Source organism: Mercenaria mercenaria, chromosome 9 (assembly GCF_021730395.1).
Source record: "Mercenaria mercenaria strain notata chromosome 9, MADL_Memer_1, whole genome shotgun sequence".
NCBI classification, from domain to species: domain Eukaryota; kingdom Metazoa; phylum Mollusca; class Bivalvia; order Venerida; family Veneridae; genus Mercenaria; species Mercenaria mercenaria.
This window is the reverse complement of record NC_069369.1, coordinates 66503455-66522400: the sequence shown is the minus strand read 5'-3', so window position 1 is coordinate 66522400 and position 18946 is coordinate 66503455. Positions and strand designations below refer to the sequence as shown.

The following is an 18946-nucleotide window of genomic DNA, read 5'->3' as shown; positions in this document are numbered from 1 at the left end:
TCGCACCGACACATATAGGTGATATGGTGACTTTCCAGCTTTAATGGTGGAGGAAGACCCCAGGTGCCCCTCCGTGCAATAATATTATTTCATCACGAGCAGGCACCTTGGTAGAACCACCGACCTTCCGTAAGCCAGCTGGATGGCTTCCTCACATGAAGAATTCAACGCCCCAAGTGAGACTCGAACCCACATCGATGAGGGGCAAGTGATTTGAAGTCAGCAACCTTAACCGCTTAGCAACGGAGGCGCCTAAAATGTTGCTTTGCCTTACGATTGAACACAAAACCTCTGGAATTGTATTTCTTTTGCTCTTGCAACTGGACTGTTCCAGGGAATTTCAGGATAGGTAACACTGGACGTAACTTCTAGGCTGGCATTCATTGAGTAAAGTCTGAAACGTAAACTTTGTCAAGTATGCCCTATTGCAAGGAATCTTTGCAGGAAATCTTCATGTTGCAGCTAATGAGGACTCAGCGAAATTTCGGCAGTTTGAATTTTCTGAAGCATAATAGCTAAAGACAAAATTATGGCAAACTACATATTTGCCTTTCTTATGTCTTAGTCTAAATTTCATGCTTTAAATGTTGATGAATATCACCAGGGCCCTTACCTTTTCACCAGTATAATTTGTAGCTTAAGACTGGATACTTTGAGACGGAGGGCAAGTTTAACTAAAAGGGATATTAAGTATGAATCAATGTTAATTGTATTTATATTTTTCATTTTTGTTCTATTTTCAGCCTGTGATACAGTTTGCAGGGGAAGCAACTCACCCGTCCTTCTACTCTACGACCCATGGGGCCTTGCTGACGGGACACAGAGAGGCGAAACGTATACTAGACCTCTACAATGTACAGAATTCTATATGAGGGTGACAGATGAATAGGGTCCTGACAGACAGAAATTGGCTGATTTGTTGATGTACATTTCATGAAACATTGTGTCTTAACTTATTTTGAGTACTGTAGAACAAACACTAATACTGTTATGCGCAATATTGAAGTGACTGGTGTTTTTGTCACTATTTAGTTGAAAAGAGTTTTAATAGGAACTTCTGTTGGTAGTTTACTTTGACCTAACTTAATGCATGTTTTTCTTACTACACTTTGCCAAGTTTTTTGTTATTTGGCTGCTTTGGATGATAATAATTCAGATACTGGGCCTTACAAATCTTTGATATGCAGGGTTATCACATCAAAGAATGCTAAAGACTCCAGAAAAAAACAACAACAAAAAACACTTTATTATCGGCAATGCTCTGTTTAAATACATTGGATATCCTTATTCTGTGGGTTTTTCAATTACAAATTTAAATTAAATGAGATTAAAGTTATTTATGAGCAAATTCTATTGTTGTTTTTTAAATGAATGGTTTTTAGTTTAGAAGAACTGTAACAAAATAGTAAAATATTTCTACTCCATAAATTTTTATAACTTTCAGTCTTAAATGCTGTTTTTTTATGCCCCCAAAGGGAGGCATATTAGTTTTCAACTGTCCATCCGTCCGTTCGTTCGTTTGTTAGTTCGTTCGTCACAACATTAACTTTTTGCATGAAGTCACTTTACTCGCGAACCACTGCACCCAGGACCTTCAAACTTCACATGCTGATAGTACTTATTGAGTACACGACCCCTACTGACTTTGGGGTCACCAGGTCATAGGTCAAGGTCACCAGGTCGAAGGTCAAGGTGCTGTGGGGGCATTTGTCACCATTAGTGACAGCTCTTGTTTGTTAATAAATGCACATCTTAAATATTTATTACCTTTGTTAAATGGCAAGTTATGTGGTTATTTACTGTTAAGTATTGAAAGGAAAGCTTTAAATGTATAGATGACTAATGAGTGATGAGCTTAGAAAAAAAGTATCATGAGATTGCCTCATGCATAAATTAGCCATATGAGTTATATCTGAAATTGCTGGAAAAGAAAATATGCTGACAGATTTTAGATTTACTGAACTTTCAGACAGATGTTTTTTATAATTCTGCATAATTTTATGTCAGTATTGCAGATTTATTTAGGTTGTGGGCATTCAGAAATGAGACCACGTCAGCTCTCCTGTGTTAATTATTTAATACTGTATGTATACTTTAAGTTGTATGTAACTCTAAAAATGCTTCAGTTTAAGATAGTTGCACCTATAATGACAATCACCAATTTCGGTTCAGTTATGTTTTTTCCGTATGTGATTTTGGCACTCTCCGTTTGCTATAGAAACCATTGTTAATATGAGCTACAATGCCGAAATAACAGAAAAGAGTACGAAGTTGCACGGGAGTTGCAGATTAGCATTACCTGACCACTGCCTTAATGTGTCAACTGTTTGTATTATTTCACTTTACTCACAGTTTGAAAATCTTTTCAGTGAGTAATCATATGACTTACCTCCCTTGCAATCGGGTCCTGTTTTTTGCTTTTGTAAATTTAGATCTTTACATACATTTTATTTGTTGTTAACTGGTTGTTAAAGATTCAGTTGTGACGCAAAATAGATTTTAGACCTCTTAGAGGGCTTTAGAATGAACTACTTCATGCAAAATAGGTACCTCTCTGTATTTAAAGGAAAGATTCAATTTATGAAGATTTTATTTCTTCATTTTATCAGTTTGATAATTTTGCATTGCTCTCAAAAATTAAAGGGGCATGCAATCAGACTGTACGTCAGATTTTTTGAGAATTTTACCAGAGATTTTTTTACGTAAAAATTGTAAATAAAAAGTAAAAAGTAAAGTTATTCAGTGATTTCTTGGCTGTATTTTTAAAAATCACTCATGTATTCTGTAAAATGAGTAGAAAAGTTGTTTAAAGCAAATATAAAAATGTATCACCTTAAAAACATTTGATTTTTGATATAAGAATATTAGTTCAGTGTTGCTATCATTGTACCCCCCGACAACAAAGTTGTAAGGGGGGGTATACTGGTTTCAGATTGTATGTTTGTCTGTCTGTCGGTCTGTCCGTCTGTCCGTAGACGCAATCTTGTGCGCACCATCTCTCCTTATCCCCTTGACAGAATTTAATGAAACTTCGCACAAGTGATCAGTACCAACAGTAGTTGTGCATGGGGCATGTTAGGTTCTTTTAGAAAAAAATTTTGCAGAGTTATGGGACTTTGTTTTTTTGTTACTATACTATATACATAGACACAATCTTGTGCGCACCATCTCTCCTCATCCCCTTGACACAATATAATGAAACTTCACACAAGTGATCAGTAACAACAGTAGTTGTGCATGGGGCATGTTAGGTTCTTTCAGAAAAAAAAATTGCAGAGTTATGGGACTTTGTTTTTTTGTTACTTTACTATATACATAGACACAATCTTGTGCGCACCATCTCTCCTCATCCCCTTGACACAATTTAATGAAACTTCACACAAGTGATCAGTAACAACAGTAGTTGTGCATGGGGCATGTTAGGTTCTTTCAGCGACAGAAATTGCAGAGTTATGGGACTTTGTTTCTTGTTAACATACTATGTACATACAGTCTGCATATGCAATCTTGTGCGTGCCTAATCTACCAAACCCTTACACACAATTTAATGAAACTTCACACAAGTGATCAGTACCAACCCTAGTTGTGCATGGTGCATGTTACATTCTTTTAGATAAATATTCTGCATAGTTATGGGACTTTGTTTTTTGTTACTATACTGTATACATACAGTCTATGTACATACAGTCCACATAATTATGCAATCTTGTGTGCGTCAAATTGCAATGTACTGTGTCAGTGCATGCGGGGGGTACATTCATCACCTTTAGTGATAGCTCTAGTTTGTTTTGTTTTTACCTTTTAACTAAAAATTTTGTTTTTCATTGGGTGCTACTCCCCTTAAGTTTTGTTTTAGGTAGAAACCTCAATTTTGAATTTAGAGGAAAAAGATTGCAAACAAATATCTCTTTTCCTTTTATGATTTTTATTATCTAGAAAAAGTAAGAAAGATTTTATAGTATTTTGTTGAAGTGAGTTTAAAGAAGTCTTTTCAAGTTTTATTAACAGCATGTTTCTTACTTATGTACAATAAGCAGAAAACAGGTATAATTTTTAGCAAGAAAATCTCATGCTGCCTAAAAGTGCTGCTTTTATAATTATGCAAATTAGTTTTGAACATATATATATGGAAATTGCATACCTTTTATTTGTATCTGTTTGGAAATGATATTTTTTTTCAACGTACTGCTGCATAGAACTATGGTTTCTGATTATAATGCTGCTTTACTCTGTCGGTGTGATAATGAAATACTGGTTAAGTCTTGAAGTTTAATACAGTCATTGATTGATTGGTTGAAAAGTTAATTTTTTGTTACATCATTATTCTATATTGCTGTTTTTCTTTATCATTCTGTTTTAATAAATGTGTTGATATTTTCTGTACTGTTTTGTAACGCAAGAAAAATATGTTTGTGGTTTTTTTTGCGAAAGGTTATAGAACATGTAGATAATGTTGTTGGAAAATTTTAAGAGTAGAAAGCTTTTGGAAAATTTAAAACAGCTGGTTGTCAGATTGTTGGTAAAAAAAACCTGGAATGTCCACAATTTTATATACAATTATGCAAGAAGCAAAAACTGATCAATATTCAAATGTTCATGCTAAAATTTTCTTATGACTTTTGTTCATAATTCAGTAATTTGAAACATAGATATGTACTAACTTGATTTTGTACAAAGTATGCAAGTCCAGTCAAAAAATTATGTTAATTTCATTTTTACAACATATCTGTGAAGGAGCTGCTTTAAATTCACTGATGTTCATCTTATTCAGGTTTAACTTCACTTCAGTATTCATAAAATAGCATTTCATTTTTCAAACCAGTGAAATCCTTCCATTCCATGTAAAATATATTCTGATTGGCTGATTAGTTTGTATAATATATTCTGATTGGCTGATGAGTAGAATCTAGTTTATATGTATGTAGGCTGTAAAAAATCATTGAAATAGCTTTCTGTTGCCCTATGGACTCATTCCTGCTGAGCATAGTGATGTGCTGAGGACTCTGTCAGTGGCCCTGTGGACACAATTTTTACTTTTCTTTGATAATTTATTTTAAAGAATGAATTTAGCATCTCACTATCTGTATAATGAGACTCAAAAATCTGTTTGCACAATTCATTTAAATGCTTGCCATCAGCACAAAAGAGGCTAAGAATTGACACATCTCCCTTCCTTGCCTCACAAGTTATATTTTGATATATTGGGAAAATCTTTTTAAAAAATGAAAAAAATCAGAGGCAGGGAAAGTAAATGTTGGATTTCAACAGTCATTTTATTTTTGTTTTTGGCAATCAAATTGGCCCCCTTATTCACTGACTAGCTGATATGGAGTACAACTTTAATACTTACAATATTGGCATATGGTTCAATTATATCATAACTGTGATTGACACAATTTTATTTTATTGAATTGATTGAATGTATGCAATATCATTAATCATTTTGATGTGACTTTGAAATTTTATAAATTACATTTATTATCCATATTTGTGAATTTGAATATTGCTTTTGTAACCCATGCAAGAAATGTTTTTAGATAATGTAGTGTTAATGTTAGATATTTTATGTAATGAACTGGTATGTATTCGTTCAGTAACTGATATTTTTAAAAAAAAAACTTGCCTTTTAATTTCATTTGATTTTATCTGGAGTAAATGTGCCATTAGAAAGTGTTTATCAGTGAATGTAATTAAGATCCACCTCATCCCTACTAAGCAAATACCAAAATCAAAAATATAGTGGAACCTGTTGGTAAAGATTGAGACCACATTTTCAAATATGAAACATGATCTTTTTTTAACAGGTGGTCTCTTATAGCAGGTGACCTTTCAAAGCAGGTGACTGTTAATGGTGGGGGACTGTTCAGTGCAGGTGACTGTTGAAGGCAGGTGATATACTTAGGAATTTTACTCAGAGGTGGTTTTTGGTACTTGTATGACAGTATAGAAAGCATGTTATATTATTGTATGTGTGTATGTTAATAATATAACTTCGCATTGGCTTGTTAGGTTTTTGTCTAATTAGTAAAAGTTAAGTGGTAACGTCCGTTTAATGCAAACATAAACAGTAATGGGGATAATGGAAGGAAAATTGTGCTTATACTGTTACCAACAGTTATAAAGCATTAATTAAGCCTCAGAATTTAATGTTAGACAATATTTATTATCATTTTAAAAGCATATCAGAATTTATTTTTAGTTAGAAGAGTTTAATTTATGACATAGTGCTATTTTTTATCCTCTAAGCATAATACCTTATTGCATCATTTTAATTGTTTCCTACTTTGTTTCAGAAATAGCATTAAAAGGAAGTAAAGATAAACATACCTAATAGCTCAAGAAATAATCATTTGAAATTGTTGAATGATGGTTTCAGTATATATCAATGAATAATGATTTGGGTCGAAATCATGTAGTTAAGCATCCTGTTTGGGGCCTGCTTGGCTGAGTGGTAAAGGTTTCTGACACACTTTTGCCCCCCCACCACCTCTGCGGGTTACAGTGCTACTCCATATGAGGAGGCTGTTCAGCTTCAGGCTCATAGAACAAACAACTTCCTGTTATGAAACTTTCTTATTGGCCTCATAAGTAAATCAGCTGAGATATTGCTAGGTAAAAATTATAAACGGGTTTTAATTTATTTCACAATTTCATCAAAACGTCTGTTTTTCATTTCTGTAGTGTAATCATTTCTAAACAAGCTCTAAATTGAAGTCAATTAATATAAGAGAAAGCTGTGAATGTTGCAGACAGTAAACAGATTTCAGGCGTTTCTCGACGAAATTTAACTTAAACACAAACAAACGGTAACATGTATATGTGGGAAAATGGTTTCATTTCTTTTATCATGCTCATTTTATGTATATAAGCATTTTGCAATTTAATAACTAAATTTTTGCTGTCGTCGTTAACATTTAAGGTGATGGCCTTGATAATAAGTATGTGAAAAAAAGTACAGACTGTCCCCCTTTCTTTTGATATATTTGAAATTTATGCAAATGTACATTTTATCGCTACTTGAAGGATGAAACATGTAATTTTGATGATATCTGTACATGTGAAAATGTTAATCACAGTGCTGATTATATAAAAAAAATTATATTGTATACCTGTAAACAGTACAAACGTATTAATCATTTCTCAGGTGAATAAGATAGAAGAGTAACTTTGTAGAAAAATAATTTATCATATTTGGTCAAAATGACATTTGCTCAAAACTGGTTTAACAATATACAAATGTGGTATCGTAGACAGTAAAGGAATAGTTCAGTGTTGATTTACCATTACATGCAATGAAATAAGTCAGTAATGAGATAAAAACATTTGTTGATATTTGTTTTCTTAGCATAATATTAAAAAAAAACTGGTTTTTAATAGCATTAATTTATATGCAATATTTGCAACAAAGGCACTCTTCTATCTTAGTATAAAATATGTAATATAGAGAACTGTTAGCTGTTGTTGGTGAGAATGGGTAAAAAAAATATGTGAAATTCTTACGGAATCTCGATTATTATGTAATGTAGCTAGAACTAATATATTGTGTATAGTGGTTTACTATTACTGATTTTTTTATGTTACATATTTTATTCCGACAGTTATGTATTTTTATTTGTTCTTTTATGTAGTAACAAGGCAGTTTTTGTATTATAATTGCCTATGAACATGAACTCAAGAACTAACATGCTCATTTTAATCAGAAAATCACTTGCCAATATAACACTTTACAGGTTATGTTTATTTCATTAATCAAACATGTTAATATTTTTGCCTTTTCTTTTATGTTCTGTAACATATGTCACAGTTATTTATAGAAAAAGTGTGATTTTCTTGCATCTATTTCTTCCTTATTGACAAGTCGGGATAGTTGTTGCCATGACAACAGAATTGGCATCAGTAAATCTTGATGTTTTTTCTTTAGAGTAGAATTTTCAGAACACTTTTTTCTAATTTTAAGAAAACTGTTCCAGAATTCTGAAATATAATGTTATGTAATATCTTGGTGCACAAATCTCTATAATGAGCAGATATATTTCTATAGATATCAAAATGAGGCTTATCTGTGTCTAAAATTAGAATTTCAAATGTGTGCAATACATCCTGCTCTGGCAATAAATCAGTAAATTTTTGTTAAATTATGCAAAGCGTAGAACTTTAAGTGTATGTTACAAAATAATTGATCAGATACAATGCAAATAAAATGTGTTGTCTTTTAAAGTCAAACTGCGTTTAAATTGTACTGCTGATCAAGTTATTCATGCAAAGTTTCCTGGAAATATTTTAAAATTTTGAAGGTTATTCTAGAAAATTGTATTTAAAATAACCTCTTACTTGTATGATAGAATGAAAGTGTATCAAATACTCATATTTTTTGCACTCCTATAATTGTGCATGCTACAAAAAGGCAAAAACATTTAACAATAAAATATGCACCAAAGAGTATATTACAATTTCACACAGATTTTGTGTTTTGTACATTTTCTGTTAGCAAGAAATTTGAATAAGAAATAATGAGGGATATTTCTGACATTAGTAAAATGATGTGTATAATTGACTTGGTATTGATATACTATCTACCGGGTAAAGTTAAAAAAGAACAGTAACTCCGGAAATGAATTTAGACACAAAGTGAAATAGACACCACTCTCTTATTTACATTTTTTATGCCGATCTTGTTATCATAATGTTTTCTGACTGAAGTACTTGATTTTCCTAAATGTTAAACTGAAGGCGACCCATTCAGATCTATTTTTATTTCCACCAATCTGTTTTTATTTGAACCAATCAGATAATCTAAAACTGTAATGCCAGGCTAAATATAGATTTTTTCTTACTTCTACTTTCACTTTCAAAATGTTGATAGGCTAGCGGAAAAGTCATCTGAATGTGACCACCTATCGGTTGTCTTCAGATCCTGTGCATAGTATTATAAGGAAATGATTTTAATCATATTGATCATAATGTTACATGAAAGAGCATTCATTTTTCCCAAAAAAGGCAATGAACCTTAATTGCTGAAAATTTGTTATTGGTGTGCAATGCCCTTCATCTGTGTATATTCTTTTTTACTTGTGTACACAAATTAATAAATAAAAAATATAAGGGGGCCTCCGTGTACGAGTGGTTAAGGTCTCCGACTTCAAATCACTTGCCCCTCATTGATGTAGGTTCAAGCCTCACTCGGGGTAGAATTCTTCATGTGAGGAAGTCATCCAAGCTGGCTTACGAAAGGTCGGTGATTCTACCCAGGTGCCCGCCCTTGATGAAATAAAGCACGGAGGGGCACCTGGGGTCTTCCTCCACCATCAAAGCTGGAGAGTCACCATTATGACCTATAATTGTGTTGGTGCGACGTTAAACCCAACAAAACAAACAAAAAATACACTTTCTGTGATACTCAAGAGTTGTCAGGATATATTTTTTGAAGACTTCGGTCTCAAATGTGCTATCAGTTTACTGCTTAATGCTATCCATTTGAATGAATCCAAATGTTCTACAGAACTAGTACTCCAGTAAGTTCATTCCTAGCCCCACTACAGATCTGTCATTCACAAAAAAATGCACAGACATTATCATCTGTAGGTCTGCACTGAGGCAATAATGGGTTTGTATATATGTGCACACATTTTTCAACAATTGTTTCATAATCTATGAAATTTTTATTGAAAATTTTAATCAGATTTTTAAAAAAAAAACATTTGTTTGTTATCAAAGGGAGATAATTACTTGATATGGGTTCTTTTAAACATTTATACACATGTAACAGGTTTTCTCCTTTTATTATATCCAGTTCAGTTACAATCAGCTGTTTGTATTAATTTTGAAAGTTGAGTGTCAAGCTTGTTCACAGTTATGTTGTATTATTGTACTTGGATAGAAGTAAGAAATAAAGTATGTACACTTGTTTTATCTGGTGTGATATTTTTGAATTTACCTCCCATGTTATGCAGAATTACCACTATGAAATTTAATGCTCTTGAAATAAAGTGCGGGGCCTCCTTGGGCGAGTGGTTACGGTCACTGACTTCATCACTTGCCCCTCATCAATGTGGGTTCGAGCCTCACTCGGGGCATTGAATTCTTCCTGTGAGGAAGCTATTCAGCTGGCTTATGGAAGGTCGGTGGTCCTACCCAGGTGCCCGCTCGTGATGAAATAATGCACGGAGGGGCACCTGGGGTCTTCCTCCACCATCAAAGCTTGAAAGTCGCCATATGACCTATAATTGTGTTGGTGCGATGTTAAACCCAACAGAATAAATAAATTGAAATAAAGTGGTTTAGAGTGAACTCTTTTAATCCCCACCTTTGTGGGAGGAAGGGGGTATTGTTTTGGTGTTGTCCGTCTGGCTGTTTGTCAGTCCCTTCGTCCGTGCAACTGTCAATCTAAAATTGAGAATGTTTAAAATTCAAGAAGTATTTTAGCTAGAATCCCCAAACCTCACATTGTTATTCATTAGTACATGACTTTTAGTGTTATTCCCTTTATCCAGTAAATGCAGTTTTTCCCTGTGATTTTGTAAAAACTGTGTCCAAGTAACATATTGATGGATCTTCATGAAACTTTACACAAATGTTAAACACCATAGGGCAGTGGTGCACACACAACTTTCCTCAGGATTATTTTAGTGACGAGTCATTGCCCTATAATTGTTTTACAATCATAAATTCCCTCATAGCAAAGTAATTCATGGATGGATCTTAATGAAATTTAACACAAATATAGTTCACTATAGGGCAGTAGCCCATGCACATCTTTCATCAGGATCTCTTCAGTTACTGCAGAGTTATTGCCTTTTAATTGTTTTAAAATGCATAAAACAAAGTATCCCATTGACGGATCTTCATGAAACTTATTATAAATATAGATCACTATGGGGCAGAGATTTTTCCCCTTGATTTGATAGAGAGGAACCAACAAACCATGGTACAGTCCTATTATTATACATAACTTTCTTATATCTGGAAATTAATTATCAAACAGTGTCCCTTCATTCACAAAAACAACCTATTTGGTGGGGGATATAAATTCACTGAATTTGCTTGTTTTTAGCTCACCTGAGCACATAGTGCTCAAAGTGAGCTATTGTGACTGGTCTTTGTCCGGCATCATGCGTCAACATTTGCCTTGTTAACACTCTAGAGGCCACAGTTGTGACCCAATCTTTATGTAACTTGGTCAGAATGTTTGTCTTGATGATCTCTAGGTCAGGTTTGAAACCGGGTCATGTGGAGTCAAAAACTAGGTCAGTAAGCCAGGTCTAAGGAAAAACATGTTAACACTCTAGAGTCCACAGTTTAAGTTTCAAATTCATGAGAATTGGTCAGAATGTTTGTCTTGATGACCTCTTGGTCAAGTTCAAATCCAGGTCATGTGGATTAAAAAACTAGGTCACCCAGTCAAACCAAAGGAAAAGCCTTTTAACACTCTAGAGTCCATATTAAGACCCTATCTTCATGAAACTTTGTTAGAATCTTAATCTTGATGATTCCTAGGCCAAGATCGAAATTGGTTCATGTAGGGTCAAAACCTAGGTCACTAGGCCAGATCAAAGGAAAATTTTGTAAACACTATAGAGACCACATTTTAAGTTTGAAACTCATGAGAATTGGTCAGAATATTTGTCTTGATGACCTCTTGGTCAAGTTAGAATCTGTTTCATGTGGGGTCAAAAACTAGGTCACCCAATCAAATCAAAGGAAAAGCTTGTTAACACTAAGAGGCCACATTTATGACCGTATCTTCATAAGACTTGGTCAGAATGTTTGTCTTGATGACCTTTAGGTTAAGTTCATATCTTGATCATGTTGGGTCAAAAACTAGGTCACCCAGTCAAATCAAAGGAGAAGTTTGTTGACGAAAGGCCATAATTATGACCCTATCTTCATAAAACTTGGTCAAAATGTTTATCTTGATGATTCCTATGCCAAGTTTGAAACTGGGTCATATAGGTTCAAAAACTAGGTCAGCAGGTCAAATCAAAGGAAAAGCTTGTTAACACTCTTGAGCCCATATTTATGATCCTATCTTCATGAAACTTGGTCAGAATGTTTATCTTGATGATCTCTAGGACATGTTCGAATCTCATTTAATAAAAAAAGTCGCTTAAAACAGGTGGTCCCATGAACAATGTTGACTGTACATACTAAGTTTGGAATATTTATGTTGTAATGAAGCCAATACAGTCCAATTATTCCTAAATCAAGAACACATAACTCCTCCTTTCCAAAAGTCCAACGTAATTCAAACAACAGCAATGTCAAATATGGCCACTTTCCCACCAAAGCAAATATTTTGTGTAACAGCCTAAAGTGGAGGTATTTTTGATGGACATAATTAATCCCCCGCCACAAGTGGTGGGGGGTTATAGGAATGATCTCCGTCCGTCCTTCTGTCCGTAACACTTTTGTGTCTGCTCCATATCTCCTAAACCCCTCGAAGGATTTTCATGAAACTTGGGTCAAATGATCATCTCATCAAGACGATGTGCAGAACCCATAAGTCAGCCTTGTCGGTTCAAGGTCAAGGTCACAACTCAAGGTCAAAGGTTTGAGCCTGCCATTTTGTGTCCGCTCTGTATCTCCTAAACCCCTTGAAGGAATTTTATAAAACTTGGGTCAAATGATCACCTCAACAAGACGATGTGCAGAACCCATGAGTCAGCCATGCCGGCTCAAGGTCAAGGTCACAACTTAGGGTCAAAGGTTTTGAGCCTTCCATTTTGTGACCGCTCTGTATCTCCTAAACCCCTTCAAGGATTTTCATGAAACTTGGGTCAAATGATCACCTCATCAAGACGATGTGCAGAACCCATGAGTCAGCCTTGTCGGCTCAAGGTCAAGGTCACAACTTAGGGTCAAAGGTTTTGAGCCTTCCATTTTGTGACCGCTCTGTATCTCCTAAACCCCTTCAAGGATTTTCATGAAACTTGGGTCAAATGATCACCTCATCAAGACGATGTGCAGAACCCATGAGTCAGCCATGCCGGCTCAAGGTCAAGGTCACAACTTAGGGTCAAAGGTTTTGAGCCTTCCATTTTGTGACCGCTCTGTATCTCCTAAACCCCTTCAAGGATTTTCATGAAACTTGGGTCAAATGATCACCTCATCAAGACGATGTGCAGAACCCATGAGTCAGCCTTGTCGGCTCAAGGTCAAGGTCACAACTCAAGGTCAAAGGTTTGAGCCTTCCATTTTGTGTCCGCTCTATATCTCCTAAACCCCTTGAAGGAATTTTATAAAACTTGGGTCAAATGATCACCTCATCAAGACAATATGCAGAACTTATGAGTCAGCCATGCCAGCTAAAGGTCAAGGTCACAACTTAGGGTCAAAGGTTTGAGCCTTCAATTTCGTGTCCCCTCTGTATCTCCTGAACCCCTTGAAGGATTTTCATCAAACTTGGGTCAAATGATCACCTCATCAAGGTGATATGCAGAACCCATGAGTCAGCCATGTTGGCTAAAGGTCAAGGTCACAACTCAGGTTCAAAGGTTTGAGTCTTCCATTTTGTGTCCGCTCTGTATCTCCTAAACGCCTTGAAGGATTCATATGAAACCTGGGTCAAATGATCACCTATCCAAGACAATGTGCAGAACTCATAAGTCAGCCATGCTGGCTCAAGGTCAAGGTCATAACTCAAGGTCAAAGGTTTTAGCCTTCCATTTTGTGTCTGCTCTATATCTCCTAAACCCCTTGAAGGAATTTTATAAAACTTGGGTCAAATGATCACCTCATCAAGACAATGTGCAGAAACCATGAGTCAGCCATGCAGGCTCAAGGTCAAGGTCACAACTTAGAGTCAAATATTTGAGCCTTCCATTTTGTGTCCACTCTGTATCTCCTAAACCCCTTGAAGGATTTTCATCAAGCTTGGGTCAAATTATCACCTCATCAAGAACTTATGAGCCATGTCAACTCAAGGTCAAGGTCACAACTCAAGGTCAAAGGTTTGAGCTCTGTATCTCCTAAACTCCTTGAAGGATTTTCATGAAACTTGGGTCAAATGATCACCTCATCAAGACGATCTGCAGAATTCATGAGTCAGCCATGTTAATTCAAGGTCAAGGTCACAGCTCAAGGTCAAATGTTTACTCTTTCACTATCCATAACAGTGGCGGGGGATTGAGCTGTCTTTCAGACTGCCTTGGTGAAAATATGATAGAAAATTAATGTGGACTGTAATGTAGTACAGTAGAGAATAAGGATGCAGTTATACTGCCATGCTTTACAGCTAGCTTTTATAATGCTCAACATGGCTCTGCCTTGTAAGATGTCATGGGTTTGATACTTTGTTGGGACTGAAATATTTTACAGGTTGTGATGTTGTTGCCCAGTGTGAATAAATCATGAATATATATAAATCCAACTTGAAAAGTCCCGCAGAGGTTCAAACTCCTGGAATTCAAGGGCAAATTTTAAAAATGGGTGTGGGGGGAGGGGGCATGCAGTAAGGTAGAAGGGGCGCTTAAATGGCCATGCTATAGAGCTAGCTTTTACAGCAGCATGGTAGAGTTTCTGCCTGAGAGGCTTTGTGTTGGATACCCAGTTAGGATAGAAATATTTTCAGTCTGCTATTTCATAGCAATGGGAAATATGGCATTTTTAAGTAAATCTATTGCATATTACTCCAGACATTCTAATAGACAAAAACAGAGATAATTAAGGTCATATACCTGCTGCATAGATATGATTATGAGTGGTGTTGAACTGAAGGTAGTATCATTTTATTCATTTCCCACAGCAGTCGCAAAGTTATTGCCTAGACAAGTGTATCAAGGGAGATAATCTGGATATTATTCAAGACAATTCTTGTGCCCTGCACTTCCTCTCATTTATAACAATCATTACTTGAAATTTCTGTAAATGCCCCTAATTCTAGCTGCAGAGTTTTTGCCAGGAAAAAAGAAAAGAAAAATTATACTGGGGAACAGCCTCTGGACCAGAGAAAAAGTTTGGTCCAGAAGAGTTGTTCGGTTTAAAGGGGTTTTGTCATGGAATGTGTGCTTCATTACATACCGGTAAATATATCTACAACATCTAAGCAACCTCAGGCTGCTTCATTTTGAATTCTGATCATTTTTAGTCACTGTATGAAACAACACTGTTAAAGTCATTATGGATATAATATTTGCTGAACAGCGTAAATTCTGGTAATCATCTGAAAAGTAAGTGCCAAAATTCTGATTGCCTTAAAAACAGTTCAGTTTTCCGTTAAAAACAGTTCAGTTTTCCGGGTTTCTTTTGTATTGATAAATAGTCGTTTAATTGGTCTGGAAAACTTATTTGATTTCCAGAATACAGGAGTTCTGGTTTACAGGGGTATTTTTCTAATGAAATAAGAAGCCCAAAGTTTGGGACCCCAAAATTTGTTCAGTTTGGAGGGATTTCAGATATTCCGGGGTTTGGGTTTAAAGAAGTTTCACTGTATACAGATTTACTGGGTCTTGCGCTCCACACCTCCTCTCCTTGCCCCTTATCAGTATAGCAAGTTTCAGTAGTTGCAAACTATTTGTCCAGACAAACATTAGAAAAATATTACTACAAAAGAGAGAGATAATTATCACATTTGCTATCTATATTGTTGTTGTTGTTGTTATTAAAGAGTGTTTTTTTTTTCAATTTGACCAAATGACCTAGTTTTTGACCTCATATGTCCCAGTTTCAAAACTAACCAAAATTTTATTAAGACTAATGTTCTTACCAGGTTCCATGTAACTCAAAAATAAAATGAGGCCTCTGGACTGTGAACAAGGGTTTTCTCTATGATTTGACCCAGTGATCTAGTTTTTGACCCCAACATGACCTAGTTTGAAAACTGACCAACATTCTGTAAAGTAAAATATTTTGTCTGTGTCATTTAGAAAAAGCAGAAAATATTGCCTCTGTAGTGTTACAAAGATTTTTCAAGGTTTTACCTAGGGATCTAGTGTATTAACCCAGATAACCAAGTTTCAAACTTTGGCTAGATTTAAAATTTATTAAGACAATATTCTAACCAAGTATCATGCAGATCGGGTAAAAATTTGGACTCAGTAGAATTAACAAGGTTTTTCTAACATACTTTTTGATACAGTATAACTTACTAATAGACATTTGCGAATTAAGTCTTCGTGGACTGTGAACACCTAAGACGATTGATTTTTCAAGGGGACCGTCTCAACATGATAATTTTAATTTATGTTTGGTAGGAAAACATTCTCCTATAATGATGGTATATGTCACCACACAGGATAAGATTTGGATTTGTCTTTACGTCCGTCTGTTCGCCAGAGAAATGTTTTGTTATGCATATCGCAAAAAAAGTATTTGATCTGGCGTCATAACACTTTCCTGAAATGTTCTTCAATATTATACGTTGCGCATCTGCGACAAAGTTGAAAAAATGAGCTAGTCTGATCACAATGTATCCGTATTCCATGGTCGTCGTCATCCGACATAAAAAAGATTAAACTGGTCAGCTGGGATCAAAATCAAGGTCAGCAGGTAAAACATAATAACGTAATATCTTACGTCTCCATTCCTCTGTTATTATTATATGCCCGAAGGAACGTATTTTGGGATGACACAGGTGTTCATCTGGCCGTCTGTCTGTCTGTGTGTCTGTCTGTCCATTCGTGCCGACTCTGCTCTGTAACTCGTGAACCCCTCGAAGGATTTTAAACAAACTTGATACAAATGTTCTCCACATAAAGACGATGTGCAGAGCGCCTGTATCAGGTGGCTCTCTTTAAGATCAAGGTCACACTTAGGGGTCAAGGTCATATGACTTTGTTTCGTGTCCGCTCTGTAACTCTTGATCTGTTTGAAGGATTCTAAAGAAACATTGCACCAATGTCCACCACATCGAGACGACGTGCAGAGCGTATGTTTTGGATGGCTAGCTACAAGGTCAATGTCACATTTAGGGGTCAAAGGTCATATAACTGTGATTCGAGTGTGACGTGTAACTCTTGAACTGCTTAAAGGATTTTAAAGAAACTTGACTCAGATGTTCACCACATTGAGACAACTTGCAAAGCGCATGACTTGCTTCAAGGTCAAGGTCACATTTAGGGCATCAACGGTCACATGATTATTTTAAGTTTCAAGTCAATAGCTTTGATAGTAACAGAGATATTTGACTATATCAAAAACTTTAACCAATAATTCTTAATGAAAAAGGGACAGAATTCTGTAAAAATTCAAATCACATTATGGGGATTGTTTTTCCTGGTGTGGTAAATAACTATTTCAAGTTTCAAGTCATTTGCTTTGATAGTAACAGAGATATTTGTCTTTATCAAAAACTTTAACCAAAATTTCTAAGTTAAAAGGGGGCATAATTCTATCATAATTCAAATCAAAGTTATGGGGATTATTTCTCCTGGTGCAGACTTTGATAGTAAATAACTTTTATAAACTTCAAGTCAATAGCTTTGATAGTAACAGAGATATTTGACTTTATCAAAAACTTTAACCCACGGCGATGCCGACGCCGACGCCAGAGCGAGTGCAATAGCTCTACTTTTTCTTCGAGCTAAGAACAGACACATCCAAATTTATATCACCTACCGCATAGTGGTGATATAATAACCCAAACCCTATTTCCATTATAAACTCTTTTTCCTACCGCGCATAATATAATCAAATTATCATCTTAGGTGTCCACAGTCCACGTAGACTTAATTCGCAAATGTCTAATAAAGTCAAACTCAATAGATAAGAGTCTAGCTTTCACCAAGATTAACATTCTGATCAAGTTCCATGTAATACTATAAGATTCTTTCACTGGTTTAGGTGCAGATGGGAATTTCCGGCCTCGAGGGTAACTGTTTAGGCGGTAACGAGGTTCCTACCGAGGTACCGCCTAAACAGTTACCCAAGAGCCGGATATTCCCATCTGAACCTATAACCAGTGACAGAATCTTTTTCTGGCATACCGATATAAAGATATAATAATAAAAATAAAATTGGTCGAACGGCTTTCTTTTTAGAACTATTTCTTATAGCAGCGTATTTAAACAAAGCCCGGGAAATCAACGTCCGTAAACAGGAAAGACGTCATGACGTTTCAAAGACAAATAACAATGTTTAGTTCCGGTTTTGTTTTATCAGTTCCAGCGTAACGTTATGATTTTTTTATAAAACAACGTGTTTTGAATCGAGAAATATACTATCAGGAACAAAGAGGAACTGTCCAGGTATTGGATTTTTATTCCGTTTTCGAAATAAAATATAAATAACTACATAAATCTTCTACATATATGTAGTTTGTAATACGTCATTTAAAGCACGAGAGTCATCTTACACCCCTGGGTGTAAGATGGATTTTTCCAGCACCGGTAAAGATACAGGAAATCCCCGTCTGGTATGCAAGAAAAGTTGAAGATATGGCCTCTAGAGTTTATAAAAACGTTTCACATTCAGCCAGTGGTCCATTTCTTTTTTCACCACTTAAAAAGGTGGACTCTGTAGTGTTTTTTCTAATGACCTGATGTTTTAATCACAGATGACCAATTATCAAACATGCCTGAGACTTTATTAAAAGAAACTTTATGACCAATGTCATGAAGATGGGACAAAAATTGTGGCCTTTAGAGTTCTGACAATGGAACTGTTGACAGCACGCAAAGACAGACGCAGGGTGATCACAATAACTCACCTTGAACAACATGACATAGTGCACAAGTGAATTAAAGATAGGACTTCAAGAATTAAATTTTCAATGCACCCATCCTTAAAATGTTGATTTAAAGTGGCAAAAACATTTTATGTATATATACAACTATGCATACATACAAGAACCACTTACAGACAACAAATAGTGTCCTCTGCACCAGACCTCTCAATCTGCAGACTTAAATAATGCTGGTGTTTCAACAACATACTTAGTACAAAATCTTATGAACAAGAAAACAAATTCATGTTTAATACACATATTTAATTCACAGATTTGTTTTCCTCTTTC

The 18946-nt window shown here is 35.3% G+C and overlaps 1 protein-coding gene across 1 annotated transcript in view; it reads left to right on the top strand.

Annotated features, from left to right (window-relative positions):
- Window positions 1-9909, top strand: part of LOC123547363 (spermine oxidase-like) — a 94587-nt gene extending 84678 nt beyond the window's left edge. The window contains exon 5 of the mRNA XM_045334392.2: window positions 744-9909. Within this exon, the coding sequence (XP_045190327.2) occupies window positions 744-872 (129 nt within the window). The 3' untranslated portion in view covers window positions 873-9909. The remainder of the gene's footprint in view (window positions 1-743) is intronic.
- The last annotated feature ends 9037 nt before the right edge of the window (window positions 9910-18946 follow it).